This window comes from Panthera leo, chromosome B2 (genome assembly GCF_018350215.1).
Source record: "Panthera leo isolate Ple1 chromosome B2, P.leo_Ple1_pat1.1, whole genome shotgun sequence".
Classification (NCBI taxonomy): Eukaryota; Metazoa; Chordata; class Mammalia; order Carnivora; family Felidae; genus Panthera; species Panthera leo.
The window spans coordinates 38,486,632-38,506,819 of record NC_056683.1 but is presented as its reverse complement, the minus strand read 5'-3'; the positions used below and the strand labels follow the sequence as shown (position 1 = coordinate 38,506,819).

Genomic DNA, 20,188 nt, shown 5'->3' with positions numbered 1-20,188 from the left:
TACACAACCCGTGTGCAGGGATTTTCAAAAGTCCAACTCCATTGATGTTTTCAGCACTACATAAATGGAGCCACAGCTAGTACAACATGGAATAGTGAGAAAACTCTAAGATTTGGAAGCACAAAGACCTGAGTCAAAGGCCATTTCTTCCTTCCCTAGATATCCATTCATGCAAAAGCACAGACTATGTTCCAGGCAGTACTTTCGGCCTTTGAGTATGTAGTGGTGAATAAAAACAAGCCCCTACGTCTTGGGGCTCTGTTGCCAGTGCAGAAGACAAGCATTAAACAAGACAAGTAGGTAAAATAAACAGACAGGAGGTTAGATCGTGATCAGTTTTAAGGAGAAAATACAAAGTAAGGAAAAGGGATGTGCACGTCAGGGTGGGGCGTCGGGAGGGAAGGTGACTTTTGAGTGAACACCTGAAGGAGGCTATTCAGCGGTGGACAAGTTCTCATCTATATACACAGATAAGCCCTTCCTTATGACAGATGTTCCCAAAGCCCAAATGAGATGATGTACCTGAAGGTCTGGGCAGAGGACCCAGCACAGGAGAAGTTCATGCCTTTGCTTCCTGTCTCACCCCTCTTCTGCATTTCCCAAAGATTCATCCACTGTATGGACTCTCCATGGTGAAACTTACCTATAACCAGTTCCCCAAAAACCCCAATAACCAGTTCTCCAGGGGTCAGCTCTCTCCCTGTCCATGTCCTTGTTCCTAAGGAATGCTAAGTCTAAACCAATTAAGAAAGGAAAACTGCGGGGCGCCTGGGTGGCTCAGTCGGTTAAGCGTCCGACTTCAGCTCAGGTCGTGATCTCACACTCCGTGAGTTCGAGCCCCATTTCGGGCTCTGCTGTCAGTCCAGAGCCTGGAGCCTGGTTCAGATTCTGTGTCTCCCTCTCTCTCTGCCGCTCCCCACTCACACTCTCTCTCTATCAAAAAAATGAATAAACAACAACAAAAAAAAAGAAAGTAAAACTGCTTCAAGATACATCCATAACACACTTTTCAAATCTGATGATTATTACTTGAACCACTGGTATGGATTTGTCCCTCCATTCATTCCACACATTTATAGCGCGCCTACTGTGTTCCAGACACTGTGCTAGACGTGTGGGATAGAGCAATTCACAAAACAGATCAAAGTAATCTATCCCTGTGGAGCTGACATTCTCGTGGGGGAGATAAGAAATATTCCATAAATATAATTAGTAAGTAAATTAGTCTGTTAGAAGGTGATGGTAACTAAGGGCACGGGGGGAGTGGAACTCTATGAAAGGGATTGGTTGGAAGAAGAGGTTAGACCTCGCACGAGCACAGGCCATTCTCTGCTGCCCCCCTAAGGCAGGGGTTTGGGTGACCAGTGAAGCTCTGGTGGGTCATTAGGAAGTGGCCTCTTGACCCTGACCTTGTGTCCCTCCCTTCTAGGCACCACGGCCTGAGTGACCAGACCATGGAGACCCTGCTTGGTGGCCTGCTGGCGTTTGGCATGGCGTTTGCCGTGGTCGACGCCTGCCCCAAGTACTGTGTCTGCCAGAACCTGTCTGAGTCACTGGGGACCCTCTGCCCTTCCAAGGGGTTGCTCTTCGTGCCCCCTGACATTGACCGGCGGACGGTGGAGCTGCGTCTGGGTGGCAACTTCATCATCCACATCGGCCGCCAGGACTTCGCCAACATGACGGGGCTGGTGGACCTGACCCTGTCCAGGAACACCATCAGCCACATCCAGCCCTTCTCCTTCCTGGACCTCGAGAGCCTCCGCTCCCTGCACCTGGACAGCAACCGGCTGCCCAGCCTCGGGGAGGACACCCTGCGGGGCCTGGTCAACCTGCAGCACCTCATCGTCAACAACAACCAGCTGGGCGGCATCGCCGACGAGGCCTTCGAGGACTTCTTGCTGACACTGGAGGACCTGGACCTCTCCTACAACAACCTGCACGGCCTGCCCTGGGGCTCCGTGCGGCGCATGGTCAACCTGCACCAGCTGAGCCTGGACCACAACCTGCTGGACCACATTGCCGAGGGCACATTCGCCGACCTGCAGAAACTGGCTCGCCTCGACCTCACCTCCAACCGGCTGCAAAAGTTGCCCCCGGACCCCATCTTCGCCCGCTCCCAAGCCTCCGCCCTGACTGCCACGCCTTTTGCTCCACCCTTGTCCTTTAGTTTTGGGGGGAACCCGCTGCACTGCAACTGTGAGCTGCTCTGGCTGCGGAGGCTCCAGCGGGACGACGACCTGGAGACCTGCGGCTCCCCCGGCGGCCTCAAGGGCCGCTACTTCTGGCACGTGCGAGAGGAGGAGTTTGTGTGCGAGCCGCCTCTCATCACCCAGCACACACACAGGCTGCTGGTTCTGGAGGGCCAGGCGGCCACGCTCAAGTGCAAGGCCATCGGGGACCCCGGCCCCCTCATCCACTGGGTGGCCCCTGACGACCGCCTGGTGGGGAACTCCTCAAGGACCGCCGTGTACGACAACGGCACCCTGGACATCCTCATCACCACGTCCCAGGACAGCGGCACCTTCACCTGCATCGCCGCCAACGCCGCCGGGGAGGCCACGGCCATGGTGGAGGTGTCCATCGTCCAGCTGCCACATGTCAGCAACAGCACCAGCCGCACGGCGCCCCCCAAGTCCCGCCTCTCGGACATCACTGGCTCCAGCAAGACCAGTCGGGGAGGGGGAGGCAGTGGGGGCGGGGAGCCGCCCAAAAGCCCCCCGGAGCGGGCTGTGCTCGTGTCTGATGTGACTACCACCTCGGCCCTGGTCAAGTGGTCGGTCAGCAAGTCGGCGCCCCGCGTGAAGATGTACCAGCTGCAGTATAACTGCTCCGACGATGAGGTACTGATTTACAGGTGAGCCGGGGGCTGTGGCAAAGGCAGGGAGGTGTCTGGCAGGAGAGGGAGGAGGAGGTGACGGGGAGGGTGTTGAACTATTCCCACCTACACCCTTTCTCCCCAGAGGTGCCTGTGGGGTTCTTGGGGCAAACTGTGTCCTCTGTGCAGGTAAGAGGACATAGAAAGAACTTCGACTACCTGCCCCGGGGGCAGCCCCAAGAGATACATGTCAGAAGGACCAGGCCTCCGAGGGCGTGGCTGTGATAGGTGGGCATGTGGCTCTGAGCCTCCGGACTTTCTGGGTTTTGAGCCCCAGGTGGGGGACACACAAGAACAATGAGGGGAGCTCTTGGCCAAGGGATCTAACTCCTCCAAGGAGGAATGAATCTGGCCTTCATCTGGACTCGCATGTAGTCATGCTTAAGGCTTTGAGGCCAGAAAGAGTAGAATTTGGATCATGACCCCACCACTTGCTACCCATTTAATTCTCCTGGGCTGCCTCAGTTTTCCCTACCTGTAAAATGGGGAGAAGCCATACCTGACTTAGGCTGGACATTTGAATGCAGGTAATCGAATCCAATTCAAACCGGTTGAAAAAAGAAAAAGGGGAAATGGAGACATAGTGTGTTAGCCCAGGTACTGTAAAAGTCAGGAAGCTGCTTCGGGCTCAGCTAGATCAAAGGACCCACCAAAGTCCTGTATTCTCAGAGTTTCTTACATTCCCTAAGTTCCATTTTCTTCTGGTTTGGCTCACCCCCATGCAGTCTCTTTCCTCTGAGCTTCCCTCTGTCCCTTTCCCAGCTGGTCCCACAGAAGCCCTGGATGAGCTCTGATTGGCAAGAGAAGGTCACGGTAGCCCCCTGGATATTAGAGGTGGGGCCATCTTGCCCACCTGTGCTGACATCTCTGGGCATGATCTCCTTTAACTGGAAATGGAGACAATGAAGTTGACCTTGTAACTTTACGGTGAGGATCAAGGGGTCATTTCCTGGGCCTGGTAGAAAGGGAGGTTAAGACTAAAAAGCTGCACTTGAATTGCCCCTCAGTCATTCAGAGGGAGGGAGAGAGGAGCTCACAGAGGGACAGATCCAGGCCAGAGGGTCCAGGCTCTGACCTCGGATGAGTCCCCATCTCAGCCAGCCTTGGTTTGCGTTAACCGAGAAGCATATGGCCTAGTATCTTACTGCTCAAGGAATGCCTGGTTTCTCCTGAAACCCTGTGTATTTTATTGCGTGCCTTTAAAATGATTATTCTGAGAAGGGATCCCATGGGCTTCGTAGACACCCGAGGGTCCATGGTGCAGGAGAGGTCAAGAGCATTGAGATTTCTTCTGGCCTCTGTCTCAGTTGCTGTGTCTCTGGATCAGGATGTCTGAGGGAGAAGAGCTCACAAGGAAGGCATTCATTCACCAAATAGAGTCCTGGAGACTGAAGGGGGGCGCGTCATGGAAACTGATAGAAACCAGGGTACTTCCCTGACTGGCCTATGCTTGGCTTGTCTGGACAGCAGCTCCTCCCCTCAGGATGTGCAGAAGGCAGCATTAGACCCTATTAAATATATACATGTGAGCACATATAAAGAGATCTACAGATAGATCATTAAGCCTAATAATACACATATGTAATTTTCTAATGATAAAAGTAATAGTCTGTAGTAAATTTGAAAAATACAATGACAAAGAGAAATGAGAATTACCTGTAATCCCACCACCTAAAGTTACCCCGTTTTCTTTCTCTACATTTTATCTCAATTCGAAATGATATTTATGGCCAGTCTAGTTTGTACTTCTTAATTCTTTGCACCCAACATTATACTTGCTTAGTTCCCATAGTAGTAAAAATATTTTCCATTTGCCTCTACCACAATTTCTTTAACTAATCTTCTATTGTTGAACATTTGGGTTTCTCATTTTCAGCATGAAAAGCAGTGCAGCGATGGCTCTTTGTACACAAATAGATTTGTGCAGGTTCAGTGCTGTGCTTGGCATATTTTTCTAGGGGTTGAATGACTGGTTTCATGAGTAAATTATAATCTTTACACAGTCTGTGTAAATATTTATCGACCCCTCCCTATGGAAGGGGACAGTGCCCATTTCGACCACACCTTCACCAATGATTGAATATATAATTACTTTCATCTTTGCCATTTTATAAGTAAGAAATGGAACTTGTTTTAATTTGCATCTCTTTGATAACTTGTGAGGTTGACCTTTGGAAAATAAGTATATTTCTTCACTTGTGAATTTATCATATGGTCTGACTTTGGTGAGAAGTGTCAAGGTGAAAGGCGACCAGCTCTGAGGCTTGCACCGGCATAGGGTTGCACAGGCAGCACGCCCCTATCATACCCCTCCCCGGGGGGGCCAGAAAGCCAGGCAGGGACACAGGAGGGGTTGGGGCTCTGCTTCTGAAGTCACTCAAGATGGGAGTTCAACCTGCTTGCATTTGGTGATTGAGAACCTGGAGACACTACGTTCTTAAAAATAAATAAAATGAATCTATCAGAAAACTTGGAAGGGCACCTGGGTGGTCCAGTGGGTTGAGCGTCCGACTTTGGCTCAGGTCATGATCTCTCAGTTTGTGAGTTCGAGCCCTGCATCAGGCTCTCTGCTGTCAGTGCAAAGCCCACTTTATATCTACTGTCTCCTTCTTTTTGTCCCTCCCTGCCTTTTCTCTCTCTCTAAAAAATAAGTAAACATTAAAAAAAAAAAAGAAAAGAAAATGGAATAAAAACAACAACAACAAAAACTGCTGACTTCCTCTGAGCTCAGTCATGGGGACCAGGGGAGACAGAGCTCAGAAAGATTTCCAGATAGTGCATGCACATAGTAGGTGTTCAGGGTACACGCGTCACTATCATTATTAGTAAAAGTAATAGTAATGGTGAGAGGAAGACCATTATCTTGTCTGTGGCACTTGGGGGAGGAAAGGAAAGGGAGAGCTGAATACATACTTCGGTCTTTAACAAGACAGATTTCTAAAATTGGAAACAAAAAGTTCAGAGTGAGTCTGTAGTCAGTTGATAGGAGCGGCCCTCGCTGGTCACCTTGGCTGTCTCCTCACTCTGTGTCTGACACGTGGCTTTCCAGGCCGTGTCACATTCAGGGCTCCCAGGCATACTGCGAGACGTGGAAAGGGCCGAGAGAATTAGGAAACTCTCCCAGGCTCGGGCAGCCAGAAAGAAGCAAGACTGATTTGAACTGAGGCCGCTCCTGGAGTCACTGCTAGACTCAGCCCTGTGTTCATGCCGCCCAGCATCCTAACAGCAACTCTGAGAAAGAAGGAGACTCCAGGAAGGAAACTGAAGTTTTAGAAAATGAACTGTCCCCATAAGAAAGAAAAGACACCAGTGGCTGCACGGTGGCTTCTGATGTGCACCAGAAAGTGTACAAGAGAAGGGAAGAAAGGCCTGTATCCAAAGATGAGGAGGAGAAGGTGCTGTGTGGAGAGAGCTAAAGACAGTCGAACGGGGGCTTTTTAACCCCTGTTCTAGCAAGAAGGAAAAATGACAGCAGTCTGCAGGTTGGGAAGAAGGTTACAGGGAGACTAGACCAGAAGCTGCGGGCCAGCCTGGCCTTTTCGGATTTGCCCCCACTCTCCCCAGCAAGGAGACCAGCAGCACAAATAGCACAAATCTGCGCTACGAGCTTAGTTGTGCCGCGCGCCGTGTTCTAAGGGCTTTATGCACACCGATTCATTTAGTCTTTACTATCCCCGGGAGGTGAGGGCTACGATTATGCCACTTTGCATATAAGAAACTTGCCCAAGGTGTTACACAGGGGTAAGTAGCAGAGACAGAATTGGGATCCCAGTCACCTGGGTAGGAAAAGCCCTATACATTGCAGAAGGAAACAAAGAACGTGAGTGCTGGTCCCCAGGCCCTGAGGGTCATGTTCAAGACTAAAGGAACACTAGATGAGGTTCTCGAGCTGTGGGAGTGGTCCCGAGGCAGCATGGACAGAAAGAGAAGTGCCTCAGATGGGGAAAGGGCGGATATTCCGCTTTTCCAAGAATAGACGGCGTAAATCATAGGATGCTAGGCTGGGCATGGAGTCCCTGCCAAGTTCTAGAAAGGATTTCACAACAGATGGCGGCAAGCCCTGAGAAGAGAATGCTGATTGCCAGGCCCCAGCGTGGATTCACATGGGGAAAATCCTGCCTAATTACTGATCTGTCTTCAGGAGACACTGTGGACCCGCAGCTCTCAGACCCGCGTGCCTCCAAGCCATTTACGAGGCTACACCCCTCGGTTGACACCCTCCTTGTACAGCGATTCTCCGCTAGACCCTACCCCCATGTGGCCCCACAGGGAAGAAGAGTCGAATCTCTGGGGTGCTGAGTGCCCTTGGAAAGCATCCCAGGAGTTTCCATTGGCTATGACTCACAACCGTAAACAGAGCTCCTCACAATTTTATAGGACACTTGACAAAATCTCACACTGTGTTTGGGACAAAATGGAGACACGCGTGCATGGTGAAATGGGCTTGAAACTGTTCAAGTAACCAGACTGATAAATTAATGTGAACATGCAACAAAGCCTCTACCGTGTGCCTCAATTTCTGCCCCCATTTCTGTTCCTCTTGATACATTTCCCTCTTGTCATGGATAACGATGCGGAAAATGTGTCTTCCCTTTGGTTCAAGGATTCCATTGAACAAGCACAAGGTGAAGAAAATCTGGCTCAACTGGAATTCTGTGCAGCATGGGCTCTGGAGTTTTAGTTGATCTCAAGGACATTATAGCCCCAAAGTGATGGAGCCACTAAGACTCCTATGGTTTTGATTGTGTTAACAGAAATAGAAGGCTCAGCTAGGGAGAGATTACAATTCTAACCACGGAATCATTTGAGCTGGTCAGAGCAGCGATGTAGAGTGTTTAGCACAGGGTGGCGCAGTCTTAAGAATCATTTTACCAATTGCAATGTGTCCAGAGATCAGTTGATGAGAGTGGGATTCTAGAAGCTCGTGTGAGATGGACGAAAGTTACCTTGGAGAGGAGAGGACTTAGAAAAGAAGTCGTAACTCCCTGAGCTTATTCCAAGAATTCAGGAGTAAAAGATTGGAAAACACACGCACAAACGCACACGCATGCATATGCACTTACAAAAGTAAGCATCAGCCCATTACAAGAAAAAAGCCCGACGGCAGCAGCTTGATGTACTTTCTCACTGCTGTCCATCTGGCTGCGAAATTTAGTGTTGTATCCTTCTTCCTCTCCAGCATGTGTTTTCACGTGTACTCATCTCTGTACCCCAGCTCCTAGTAAGTCCTGGCCCACCCACAGCTACTGAATCAACCTTCAGTGAACTGAACAGAATGGAAATGAGCATTAGAGCCGCCCAACAGCAGAATAAGTAAGAGCTGTCACAAAACAACAAGCCGCCCATGCCAGAAAGGTTCAAGCAGAACCTTGCTGACTTCATGCTGGGGACACTGGGTGGGCAGCCTGACGTTAGGTGAATATGGAAACATTTGACTTAAATGACCCCAGCTCTGGTAGTCTACGACTCTTTTTAAGATCTTTTTAATCCCATGATTGAGGCAGTATGGTTATCACTTTTGCTAAATACACCTGCTTTTACCAGTTGGGGCCACTATGGCATCTTACCTCCCAGGGTTCGGGTGTCCTATCTCATAGGGGTTTGAGCCCCAGGGCCTGAAGTCACAGACAGGCTTTTTGGCAGAGACTCAAATTGTCCAACAAGAACTGGACACAAGTCATTGATGGGTCGCCACTGACCCACACCAAGGGCCCATAGAAGCCCTGGGATGCTGTGAGCAGTGTCTGAAAACATCAGGTTCTATTCTGCATATCAGGAAGGGGGAGCAGCCATGGGTAACTCAAACCCAAAACATGGGTAACTCAGGATTTCAATTTGACTATGAAATAGGGTCTTGCTCTTTTATCAGATAATTAGCTCCCTAGTTATCTAATGCTTCCCACTGACCTCCCAAGGCATTTGTCTTCCCTGCGTACACACGGCTGAGCCCCACAGCGCCCTGGCATGTTCCCCGTGTGACTGGGGAGGGCCAACTCTCCCATCTTTATGCCCCAGGGCCTGCCCTTTCAGGAAGTATCCAACATTAATGAGGGCATTGTCAGAGCCAGGAGGGGTCACAAGGGCAAGAGGCAGGGTGGCAGGAGAGGAGTCAGAAAGAGGGGAGCCTCCCTTCCCATTGGAGAAGCCAGCAGCCCATCCAGCTTAGCCTCATCCCTGATGTGACATGGAAAGTTAAGTGCCCTGCGTGTCATTATCAGCCCAAGTGACATTCACAAACACTTGTCTCCAAGAGTCATCGAGAACATCTGTCACCAGGCGTGATGTTGCAACTGTCCCCAGGAGGGCCAGGGGAACAGCAAGCATGCTTCTAAAACACAGTGTGGAATTAGCCAGCCTTGCCTCCCTGCTGTTTATTATGCCATGGTCATCAACATGTAGGGCAAGTGGGGGATGATGAGAAGAGAGACCCCAAAGGTGGGGCAAGACAGCAGCCATTTCATGCCCCACCCCCGTTCCATCTGCAGGCCCCCCTTCCCATGCCGTCTTCTTCCATGAATGTCAGACATGACACCACCACCCCTATCCTGGGGAGAATGTACCACCCTACTAAGTTTTGCAGTGCTGGGGCTGGGGGCATCTTCTACTGTTGTTCTGCCTTCCATCGAGGCAAAGGATAAGAGGGCCAATTCCATCAGGTCCCACCCCATCAGGATCTTATCAATCAACACTTGAATGGAGGTCCGTTCCCTCCCCATGATAATACAGCCATGTCCACCATGGGATGGAGGGAAATTTACTAATGAAGCCGAGACCTTGTGGATGGGGGAGAAACTGGTAGGAGAAACATGTGTTCCCTACACAGAGGGGGAGCCCAGGTCTATAAAACCCTCCCCCTGGATGAAGAGAGGTTCTTTGACTCAGCTGATTCCCCAGACACCCAGCTTCTACTGAAAGTTTTGACTGAGCTCCCACAGGTGAAAGAAGAAAAAGATGTAAAGGAAGAAACAGGGGTGCATGGGTCGGGGGAAGTTCCCTACAGCTTGCTGGTCAGGACCACAATCAAAACCAGCCTGCCTTGGATTTTATAGTTTTCTAAGTTTCGTTCATGCTGTTAAGTTACTGAAAGCTGACATCCACAAGGGAGGGATGGACAGGACAGATGCTCATTTTATAGGTGGCGAAATTGATTGTCAAACGAATTGAGTAGATTTCCCAAAGTTGCAAAAAATCAGACTAGAAGTGTGGTCTCCTTTCTAGTCCCAGGTACCATGGGACTAGTTACCATGCTGTGGGGCACATCTCACTAAGAGCACATGAGTTTTTGTTAAGACTTGGGCTGAGGAGTGGCACCTGTAACTTCTCTTTCTGGGAAGGATGGATAACTCAATGGGAGTCTGCTGGGATTGTCTCTTTCAGCTTTAGTTGTTCCACCGTTCTTTTTTTTTTTTAATGTTTATTTTTATTTTTGAGAGAGAGACAGAGACAGAGCATGAGCAGAGGAGAGACAGAGAGTGAGGGAGACACAGAATTCGAAACAGGCTCCAGGCTCTGAGCTGTCAGCACAGAGCCTGACGTGGGGCTCACTCATGAACCGTGAGATCATGACTTGAGCCAAAGTCGAACATTTAAATGACTGAGCCACCCAGGCACACCCATTTCCCCCCACATTTCTAAGACCTAGTAGGGTTGAGGGAAAATGACAGGAGTGCCAGTAAGAACCTTGGGTCCCATTCAGAAATAGCCACCTGGGACCAGCTAACAGAAAATAAGGCAAGATGAGATAAGGGCAGGTGAGCCATTGTGGAGTAACTTAGTTGCTAGAGGCATCCCAGAGAAAAACAAGTCTGGAGTCAGAAGTCTGGAGTGGCAATTAGGATGAAAAACTAAACTTAATACGACTTAAACCCACTAGGGTTTATATGTCTCTCATGTAAAAGAAGTCCAGTGGAAGAGAGTTTAGGTCTGGTCTTATGGGCAGCATGGCCACCAGCAGCCCAGCTCCTTCTAGCTTTCTGCTCTGCCATCCTCAGCACATGGTTTGTGTCCTTAAGGATCACCTCGTGGTGCAAAAATGGCTGCTGAAGCTCTAGCTGTCACATCTCCCTTTTTAAAAATTTTATTTTATTTTTATTTTAGAGAGAGATAGAGCATGCGTGAAGGGGAGAGGGGCAGAGGGAGAGAGAGAGAGAGAGAGAGAGAGAATCCCAAGCAGGCTCCATGATCTGTGTGGACCCCGACCTGGGGCTTGATCCCACAACCCTGAGATTGTGACCTGAGCTGAAATCAAGAGTCAGACACTCAACTGACTGAACCACCACCTAGACGCCTCCACATCTCCTGTCTACACACGGCAGGAAAGATGAAAACCAGAGAGCAAGAGGGCAAAGGGGAGGAAATTCACAGAAGCCCCAGCCAATAACTTGACCACACCTATCTGCAAAGAAGGCTGGGAAGCGTAGTGTTTTAAAGCTAGGCACAATGTACTCCCATTACTATAGAGAAGATAGGGAGGCAGCTAGAATTTCCAGAAATTCAGTTTGCACCCCAACTCCACCATTTACTAGTCCTGGAACCAGGAGCAAATTGTTTCATTGCCCTCTGTCTCTATTTTCTCACTTGTACTTGGGAACAGAGATTCCCCTCTGCATATTTCCTGGGATTGTGGTGCAGACTGAATGAGATCGTGTATTTGAAAACACATCTTTCATTTTCTACTGTGCAGTGCTGGACACATATAAGTATGTATTGTTATTAGAAACCTTCCCACTTTCCCTTCTTGCCCCTCTTCTTGGCCCTTTTCTCCAGGCTGTCTTTTGTGGCTCCAGTCTTCAAAACCTTATTCTAAGAGAGCTGTAAAATTGAAAAATGATCTAATAGGGTTTTAAGAGATAAAGGTATAAGATGTAAACCCTCTCACAAATTTTTGCAGTTCAATTGGGAATTCTGAAAGACCCAAAGGAATGAATCTCTAATGGTGGAATTTCAAAACCCATAGCAGACTTGTGCATAGGGAAGACATTTTTCAGGGGTGCCTTCCAAGAGTATTTCAAATCATAGCGCTACCTTCTCATCCTTTCTTTCTTGTGCTGCACAAAGAAGATGACACCACCGAGATTCAAAAAGCTTCAGGGCATCTGCTCAGAGGTGACTACTTTTTCTACTTGTCATTCCCTCTTCATTCTCAAAAAGCTTTGGCTGGAGACATCTCCGAAGATAGAAATAATTAGCAGGAGTAAAGGGATTATCCAGTGTGCCTTGCTTCTGAAATATGGTTTTCCCCCCACTGGTAAGGAAGAACCAGAGAACCAGATCCTTGTTAATTTTATATACCTTTGGTTACTCAGTGGGTGGAAGAGGGGATATCATTTATTTCACGCCAGCAAAACCAAAGAAGGTTCACAGAGGGAGGGGCTATGTCCGGAGGAGTGTCTGGTGCTGGGGGTCAGTGCTGGTGGTGATGGTCATCAGAATGCCTCCAAACCCTCATCTGACAAGACTCTGCCCAGGTGGGTTCACAGAAGCCAGCTTCTTTTAGAAAGCACCAGGGGTGGGGAAGGGGTGAAACCCAGGTGTCCTGACCCCAAGCCCCAGGTTCCCACCTCCCCAGTGTTCCTTGACCTTGGCTGCACGCTGGAATCTTTTGGGGAGTTGTAATCTCTCTCCAAAAGATTCTGAGTCAGCTTGGGGTGGCGCCCAAGCATCCGTGTTTTCAAAGCTCCCCTGGTGACTCTGACGCGCATTCAGCATCATGCCACATGCCAGGGAAATCAGGTGTGTGGGCAGCACCGGTGGGCAGAGCCACTGTGCATCCCACGGCTGGGGGTTGGTCTCTGAACTTCCGGTGAGGGGAGAAGCCAGAAGACCTGGTCATCTCACTTCTCGGAGACTTTGCTTCATCCTTAACATCGAAATAAAAATCCCTGAGAATGGGGTTATCTCCCAAGAGGTAAAGTGTGAGAAACACAATGGAAACTCAAGCACCTTGCACGCTTTAGTTGCTGGAGTAACGGTTCTTGGTCTCTCAGTGGAGCCTGAGTGACGAATACAAGGATGGGATCAGGGGCCCCAAACATGGGTTCTCGTTATCTCCCCTCCCTTTCCTTCTCTGAGCCTCCAGCTTCCCATCTGCAGAATGGGAATAATACTAACCATCCTGCGTACCTCACTACGTGGTAGCGAAATGGAAGGAGATGTCAAGACGTGAACAAAGAGCATCTTCATAAAGCGCCAAGTGCTTCTAGTGGCGGAGATCGGACTACAATGGATTAATCAAATTTGAACTTGGAGAGTTTTTGTGTAACAGAATCCTAGAAGGAGGTAGTTCAAGGCTGGTATGGGAGCCCCCTGGCCTTCAAGGACTGAGGCTTCTTCTGTAGGTCAATGGCATAATCCTTAACATGTGGCTCATGTCTCCTGTGCTCGGGGCCTCCCCGCCTGCCCAGCCCACAGGTCGAGCAGGCACCGCCTCTGAGAGATGTCCCAGGAGGACTGAGCCCCAATTGCCTACAGTGGTAACCTGCTTAGTGGAACCCCCTGTATGGACTTTCTTCCCCATTTCCTCACTCACCACAGTGTCCTGGGCCCACCTCCCAGATAAACTACTCGTGTTCAAATCCTTATCTCCGGGTCTGCCTCTGGGAAACCAAAACTTAAACAAGCACCGCCTCCTGGATGGGTCAGCCCCTGTAAAGAGGGTAAAGAGCCCCCCAGAAGTCCCACCCAGTGACTCTGCTGAAGGCTGAGAAAGGTAGTCCTTTGTGAGGCACGTCGCCTCCCCAAACAAAATCAGGCCTCTGCCGGGAAGCTGGGAGAGGGGACAGGATGGTGGGGAGGCTACAGCCACTGCAGAGCTTTGGTGGTGAAAAGCTTTGGTGTCATTAACATCTCTTGGCACCTGTCCACTCAATCCCAGAACCCAGTAGCCAACATGTAGCTGAGGCCAGCCTGGGAAAGAAGATGATCCCGGCTGCTTTTCTGCCTCTTTGTGAGTGCTCTTTTTTCATCTCTGGAGACAGTGAGACAGAGAGAAACAAAGAGGGATGTCTTAGTTCTTGCCAATTAGGCCTATGGTCTGGCATGTGTGTGTGTGATGGGAGTGGGGCACCCTGTGGGTGACAGGAGGGCTCGGGACATGAAGTCAAATTAATGCCCATCATCCTCAAAGTCGCCAAGGTGGTGGGGGCGGGGGGCGAGTGGGCAGAGGCACATGAACCACAGACTGCGGTGCGCCAGCCCAGGGTGAAGGCAGGGCCACGGAGACTTTGCAACGTGGACGAACGAGCTCATTTACTATTCACAAGGGAGAGCTACTTCTAGCTGGGGTGGGCTCCCAAGATGGGCTCCGACTCATTCTCTGGCTGCGGGGCTGATGCTGTGGGTGGAAGTGCTGATCCAGATGTGGGAACTAACTTGCACTGCCTCGTAAAGGAGATAAGTGTTGGGAAATTGAACATCACAGGGAACTATTAAACACTTAACCTTGTAACATGGTAATTAGTTAGCGATGGTACCGAGTTAAGAGGCCTTTCAGTGTAGTAATTAGCCGCCTAAAAGGTTAAAATATAAACGAATGGCTTCGTGAACTTTATCCACTTGAGCTTTTTCATGAGCTAACTGAAGTGAATTCACTTGCTTGGGTCAGGAGGGTGTGTTCCGGGAGGGGGGCGGGGAGCTTCCGGGAACAGGTGGAGTGGAGTGTTGGGTGTATCCTAGAAAATAAGTGGAATTCGAGGCAAGAAGGTAAGGCAAGCTATTTTAGGTGGAACTAGTAAAGACAGATGCAGAGGCAAGACCTGGTCAAGGACCTACAAGGGCTCCTGGTATATTAGTCAGCTGCTGCCACAGTAATGCTGCATGACAAAGAACCTCCAAATCTAGGCTGCTTACAGCCATTAACATTTCATTTTCTTACTCCTGTGTCTGCAGGTTTGTTGGAGTTTGGCTGGTCTTGGCCAGCCTGGGCTGGGCTGGGCTGGGCTGGGCTGTGGTTTAGATCCTCCCTACATACCTCATTCTGGAGCCCAGCTAGGGGTGGGAGCGGTTCAAGGTATGTTCTTCATTCTTCTCGCAATGAGAGCAGAAATGCAGGAGGGGAAGCCCAACAGAAGAGCCACACGCCAAGCCGCTGGTGACACCACACGTACTAAATCCCATTGGCCGAAGCGAGTTACCTGGCCAAGCCCAAAGTCAAGGGGCAAGGCTTGTACTTCACCCACCATCAGGCCATGGCTAGGCTGGGACGAAACAGGACCGACAACTCAATCCAGCATGCATGGCCTGCCTCATGGAAGAGCCGTCTCTGGGCAGGTTCTCAAACCTAAGCGTGCATCTGAGTCACCCGGCACATTTGTAGGCACCCAGATGCACAACCCGACTGGGTTTCTGACTCAGCTGGTCTGGAGCGGAGTCTGACAATCTGCTGTTGTAATACATTCTCCCAGGGTTGCCAATACTGTCGGCCTGGGGACCACACTTCAAGAAGATCCAGTCTAGGAAAATAATAGGAGGTTTGCTTAGAGAGGATCAGAGAGGTCAGCCTGTGGGTAGCCTTGAATGCCACACAAAATAGCTCTATGTACTGAACCCTTACTACCTTCCAGTTACTGTCCTAAAAACATTCTGTGTGTTCTTTTCGTTGGTACATTAACCCTGTGAGGTGTGGCATTGCCATCTGACAGATGAGGACTCTGAAACCTGGTGGGTGATGTGACTGACAAGTCCCCACAGCTTGGGGCGGGGTGGGGGGGGTGGAGATAGAACTTATAACCAGTGCTCTATCCTGTCCTGAATGTCAGCCTTTCACCTGTTGACAGTGGGGAGCCAGATCAAGTTCTAAGAGAAGGAATGACCTGCGGTCGAGGAAAGTCTGGATTTGGAACTGGATGGTCTAGGCACAAACCACACTTTGATGGTCGATAGCTAGATTTTCATTTATTCAATCAACAAAAATTTATTGAATTTTGGGGTAGACTCTGTCAAGACCCTAGGGCTAGAACAAGATAGGCAAAGTCCTTACATTCTTATGAGAGAGGGGGACAAAACATTTTATATGTGCACTAGGAAGACAAATAATTAGTATGAGGGGACACAGACTGAAGGGCTACTGTTGTATATGGGTGGCCAGGGATGGCCCCTGTAAGGAGTGACATTGGAAGAGAGACCTCAATGGGAGGAGAAAAACAGTCCAGCAAGGGAAATAGCATGGGCAAAGGCCCTGGGGTGGGAACAACTGGCCTTGTTGGAGGAGCAGCAAGGATTCTAGTGCATCTGGAGGAAGAGTGACAGTAAATGAGATTAGAGGACTGGACAGGGCTGGGTCCTGGAGGGGCTCACAGACTGTGGTTAGGCCTTGGATTTTATGCTGAAAGAGATGGGAGCCACTGGGGTATTGAACGTGGGAGAGTGATGTGATTAAGAAAGAAGATTCTGGCTGCTAGGTGAAGAATAGACCTCAGGTGGTTAGGGGTGGAAGCAGGGAGACCAGTTACAAGATGGTTGCCGAGGTCTTCGCTATGTCTTGAGACCTTCTTGCTCCTTAAGGTTCACATCCAGAAAATGGGAGAAGCATCCCTTCTGTCTTTTGCCCTCAGGCTCTGTATGAGAGCAGAAGGAGATCAGGGTGTGGGCAAGGGAGTGAGTAGGAAAGACTCGGGCAGGGAAATCAGGTAGTGATTTTTCTGGCGGAATCCGTGGGCCTGCCTCTGCCTGGCTGGGGGACCAGCACAAGCCTGGAGTGGAGAGGGGTCCCGTCTCCCCCTGCAGAGCAGACGTCTCACGCATCACTGTCCCAGCTCTGCGCACAGCGTCCCATCCCCCACCCTCTCCACCCCCAACCCTCTCACTCTGATAGGGAGTAATTATTTATGTTCTTGTTTAATTAGCTCATTAGGCATGTGCTGCAGTATTTCTGATAATAAATCTCCTCCTCTAGTGGCTCTTAAGTGCATTTTCACTGGTGCCTGGCCGCAGCGATGGACGCTGCAGTTGCAGATGTGAGGGTAGCTGCTGGTTGGGGCTGGGTGACCCGCGTTCTGTCCCCTGGAGTGTGTGTGGACAGGTGGGGAGGCTGCCGAGGCCCTAGGCATGGAGACAGGATCTTGGAAGCTAAGGCGGTGGCAGCAGCCGGCACTGAACGCCAGAGAGATATTTTTACCACCCGTCAAAATGCCACCGTGTGTGAGCCAGTGCCAAGGGCTGCCTCCCAAGGCTGCTTTGCTCTCCTCCCCCAGCCTTTGATTGTCGCTCAAAGGAAGGTCTGAGTGAAACAGAGAGACTTTGAAAATTCCCGGGTTGGGTAGGCTGGTGCCCAGCAGTTCTTTCCCTCTGGCAGGGGCTGGAAGGAAGCTTCTGTCCTACAGCAAAAGTGAGTGGGTGGGAGTTGCCTTCCTAAGGCACAAGTGCCAGGATTTAGACCCAAACCCCACTCTCCCCCATTCTGTCTAGAGTCCCCTCCTTCACAGAAGATCAGAGGGCCTGAAATTCTACCGTTAGAGATGCATTTCTTTGTACTCAGCACAGGCAAAAGCCTGGGTGATGCTGACATGGCTTCCTCCGGGACTGGTCAACAGAGGATACGTGCATGATGGAGGGCACAGTGGAGGTCCCAGCAGCAGGAGGAGGCACGGGGTCAGGGTGGGGTCGTAAGGCAAACTCAGAGCCCAGTTCCGCTGCGTGAACATATTGCCCAGGGCTCAAAAATGCCCAGAGAGACGAAGGGGAAGCCAAGGTCTTGCGATGGGTCCTGCTATTTATCTGTCACAACTCTCTTGGACTCTGTTCTTCTATCTTTAAATGAGCTTTGTTCTTGTTACCCTCACAGATTGAAAAAGGTTCGGAGTTAGAAAGGCATAGTTCAAGGTCATCCATGCCTGGCCTCTCTTCGTGAATGCTCATGATGCCCACCCCTTCTCCCACCCATCACCCCCACCTCCCACCACACCCTTAGGATGTTACCTGGCCCCATAGGGGAAGAACTTCCACATAAGAGAAACTACCCCCTCCTTTATTTCCCCAGGAGCCCAACTACTGTTGGGAGCTCTAGCTAAAAATGTTCCTATGACAGACCCCCCAAATTCATCTGCCTCCGCCTCCTGCCCTTACCTTCTGCCTTCACCCACATCAGGAATAATATGAATTCTTGTTTCAAAATATGTCCATGTGATGTTTGCAGATAATTCTCAGGGCTTGCCTGCCTAATGCCATTTTTTTTTTTTCAGATTCAACATCCTTTTTTTCCTGCCTTCTTCCGTTCTTGCATTTCACCTTTAGACATTGAAGAGGTGTTTAGTTTATGCTTCTAATGTCAGGTCTGGGCCACTCACAGGACCCCCCTGCCCTCATGCAATTCACATTTCCGAGGGAGGCAGACATTAAAGCACTTGGTACTTGAGGAGTAACTGATTCAGTTATTACAGTTGGGATAAGTGCTGTGCAAGCACACGTGAGAGAGTGTCCTGGGAAGGTCAGGGAAGTCTTCCTGGAGGAGGTGATTCAGAAGGTCAAATAGGAGCATGGTCAATGAAGAGACACAGGAGGCGATTTAGGTCAAGGGCCGCCATGCTTGTCCCTGGAGCAGGGAGGGACCTGGGGTGTATTCTGTGCTGCGTCTCCTGCTCCCCTGCCTCCGAAGTGTGCCAGGTTGTGCCCTCCCTCTGCATGTGTGGGGTCCAGTGGGCAGTGTGCTGGATGTGGCCTGGCCAGAGCAATGTGGACTAAGGCAGCCCCTCCTGGGTTGGGGGTACCCCTCATCTGAAGGCAGCCTCGGCCCTTTCTGCTCCTATGGTCCAAGTCCCACCCAGACTGGAGGCCCCTAACATACCTCCCCGTCTCACGTTGTTGTGAGACCACCACAGCCCCTCCTCCGTACGAGGCTCTTTCCAAGACAGAATGACCCAGGGCTGTGTGGCAGCTTTGTGGGCACAACCAAGCATCCTGGGGTCCCAGGGCCTCTAGCTCAAACCTTCCTGATTCTTGATCTTCCATAAAATATATATTTTTTTACTTTACTTGTCTCATTTTATGCGCTTTTGTGTGGCAACTCATTTTATATCGTTGGTTGGAAGTAAGTGGATTATAAATCACAAAACCAATGGATGGAAATTAGGTCAAAAGTGCCAAGTAAATGCAAGTGGTTTTTTTTTCCTCCAGTAATGATGATGACAATAAGAGCCAACCTTTCTTTTTTAAAAATTTTTGAGAGAGAGAGAGAGAGAGAGAGCGCATGAGTGTGGGAGGGGCAGAGAGAGGGACACACAGAATCCGAAGCAGGCTCCAGGCTCCGAGCTGTCAGCACAGAGCTCAATGTGGGGCTTGAACTCATGGACTTTGAGATCATGATCTGAGCTGAAGTCAGATGCTTAACCGACTGAGCCACCCAGGCGCCCCAAGAGCCAACCTTTCTGAGAAAGTACTATGTGCTAGTTATGATTCTAGTGGCTACCATGTATAAGCTTATTTAATGTTTCCAATACATCGATGACCAAGGTACTGTTATTATCTTATTTGTTTTGTTTTTTTTTCTTTTACAGATGAGAAAACTCAGGTGCCGAGAGGTTAAGTAGCTTTCCTGAGGTGTTCTGCCTGGGATTTGAACCCAGGCAGGCTGGCTCCAGGGTCTGGACCTCAATGCCTTAAAAATCTGCAGCTAGCTTGTGAGCGCTTGCTGTATGCTCCCCACTGTGCCAGGCATGTACGTCATGACCCGAGAGGCAGCCCTTACTAATATGCTCACTTCACAGGGTAGGAATCTCCAGGATCAGAGAGGGTAGGCAAGCTGTGTGAGGTCTCCCATCTTGGAAGTGGCAGAGCCAGAATCCAAACCCAGGCCTGCCATCCTCCAGAGAGTTCCTGACCACTCTTCTTCCTCCCCAGACATGACTTAGGGTGGAGAGGGGTGACATGGATGTCTTGGAGTTATAGGTAGTATGTTCAAAATTAGGGCATCTTGCTGGCTCAGTGGGTAGAGCATGTGACTCTTGGTCTCAGGGTCATGAGTTCAAGCCCCACACTGGGGCTTTAAAGCTTGCTTTCTTCTTTCTTTCTTTCTTTCTTTCTTTCTTCCTTCCTTTCTTTCCTTCTTCTTTCTTTCTTTCTTCTTTCTTTCTATCTTTCTTTTTTCTTTCTTTCTTTCTTTCTTTCTTTCTTCCTTTTTCTTTCTTTCTTTCTTTCTTTCTTTCTTTCTTTCTTTCTTTTCAGCTTACCATAAATAAATAAATAAATACATAAATAAATAAATAAACAGACCAGTGACCGCATTTCCTTTCTAGATCGCCCCCTTCCCAGCCACCTACTCTATTAACAAACCCAGAACCATCAGCCCGCTCTCCTTCAGAACCACCATGAGGCGAAAGGGAA

General features: G+C 49.8%; 1 protein-coding gene across 2 annotated transcripts in view; it reads left to right on the top strand.

Annotated features, from left to right (window-relative positions):
- Positions 1 to 1,441: 1,441 nt before the first annotated feature.
- LRFN2 (leucine rich repeat and fibronectin type III domain containing 2) overlaps positions 1,442 to 20,188 on the top strand; it is a 39,470-nt gene continuing 20,723 nt past the window's right edge. For both annotated transcript variants that reach the window (XM_042938668.1, XM_042938669.1), the window contains exon 1: positions 1,442 to 2,854. In XM_042938668.1, the coding sequence (XP_042794602.1) occupies positions 1,455 to 2,854 (1,400 nt within the window). In that variant the 5' untranslated portion in view covers positions 1,442 to 1,454. The remainder of the gene's footprint in view (positions 2,855 to 20,188) is intronic.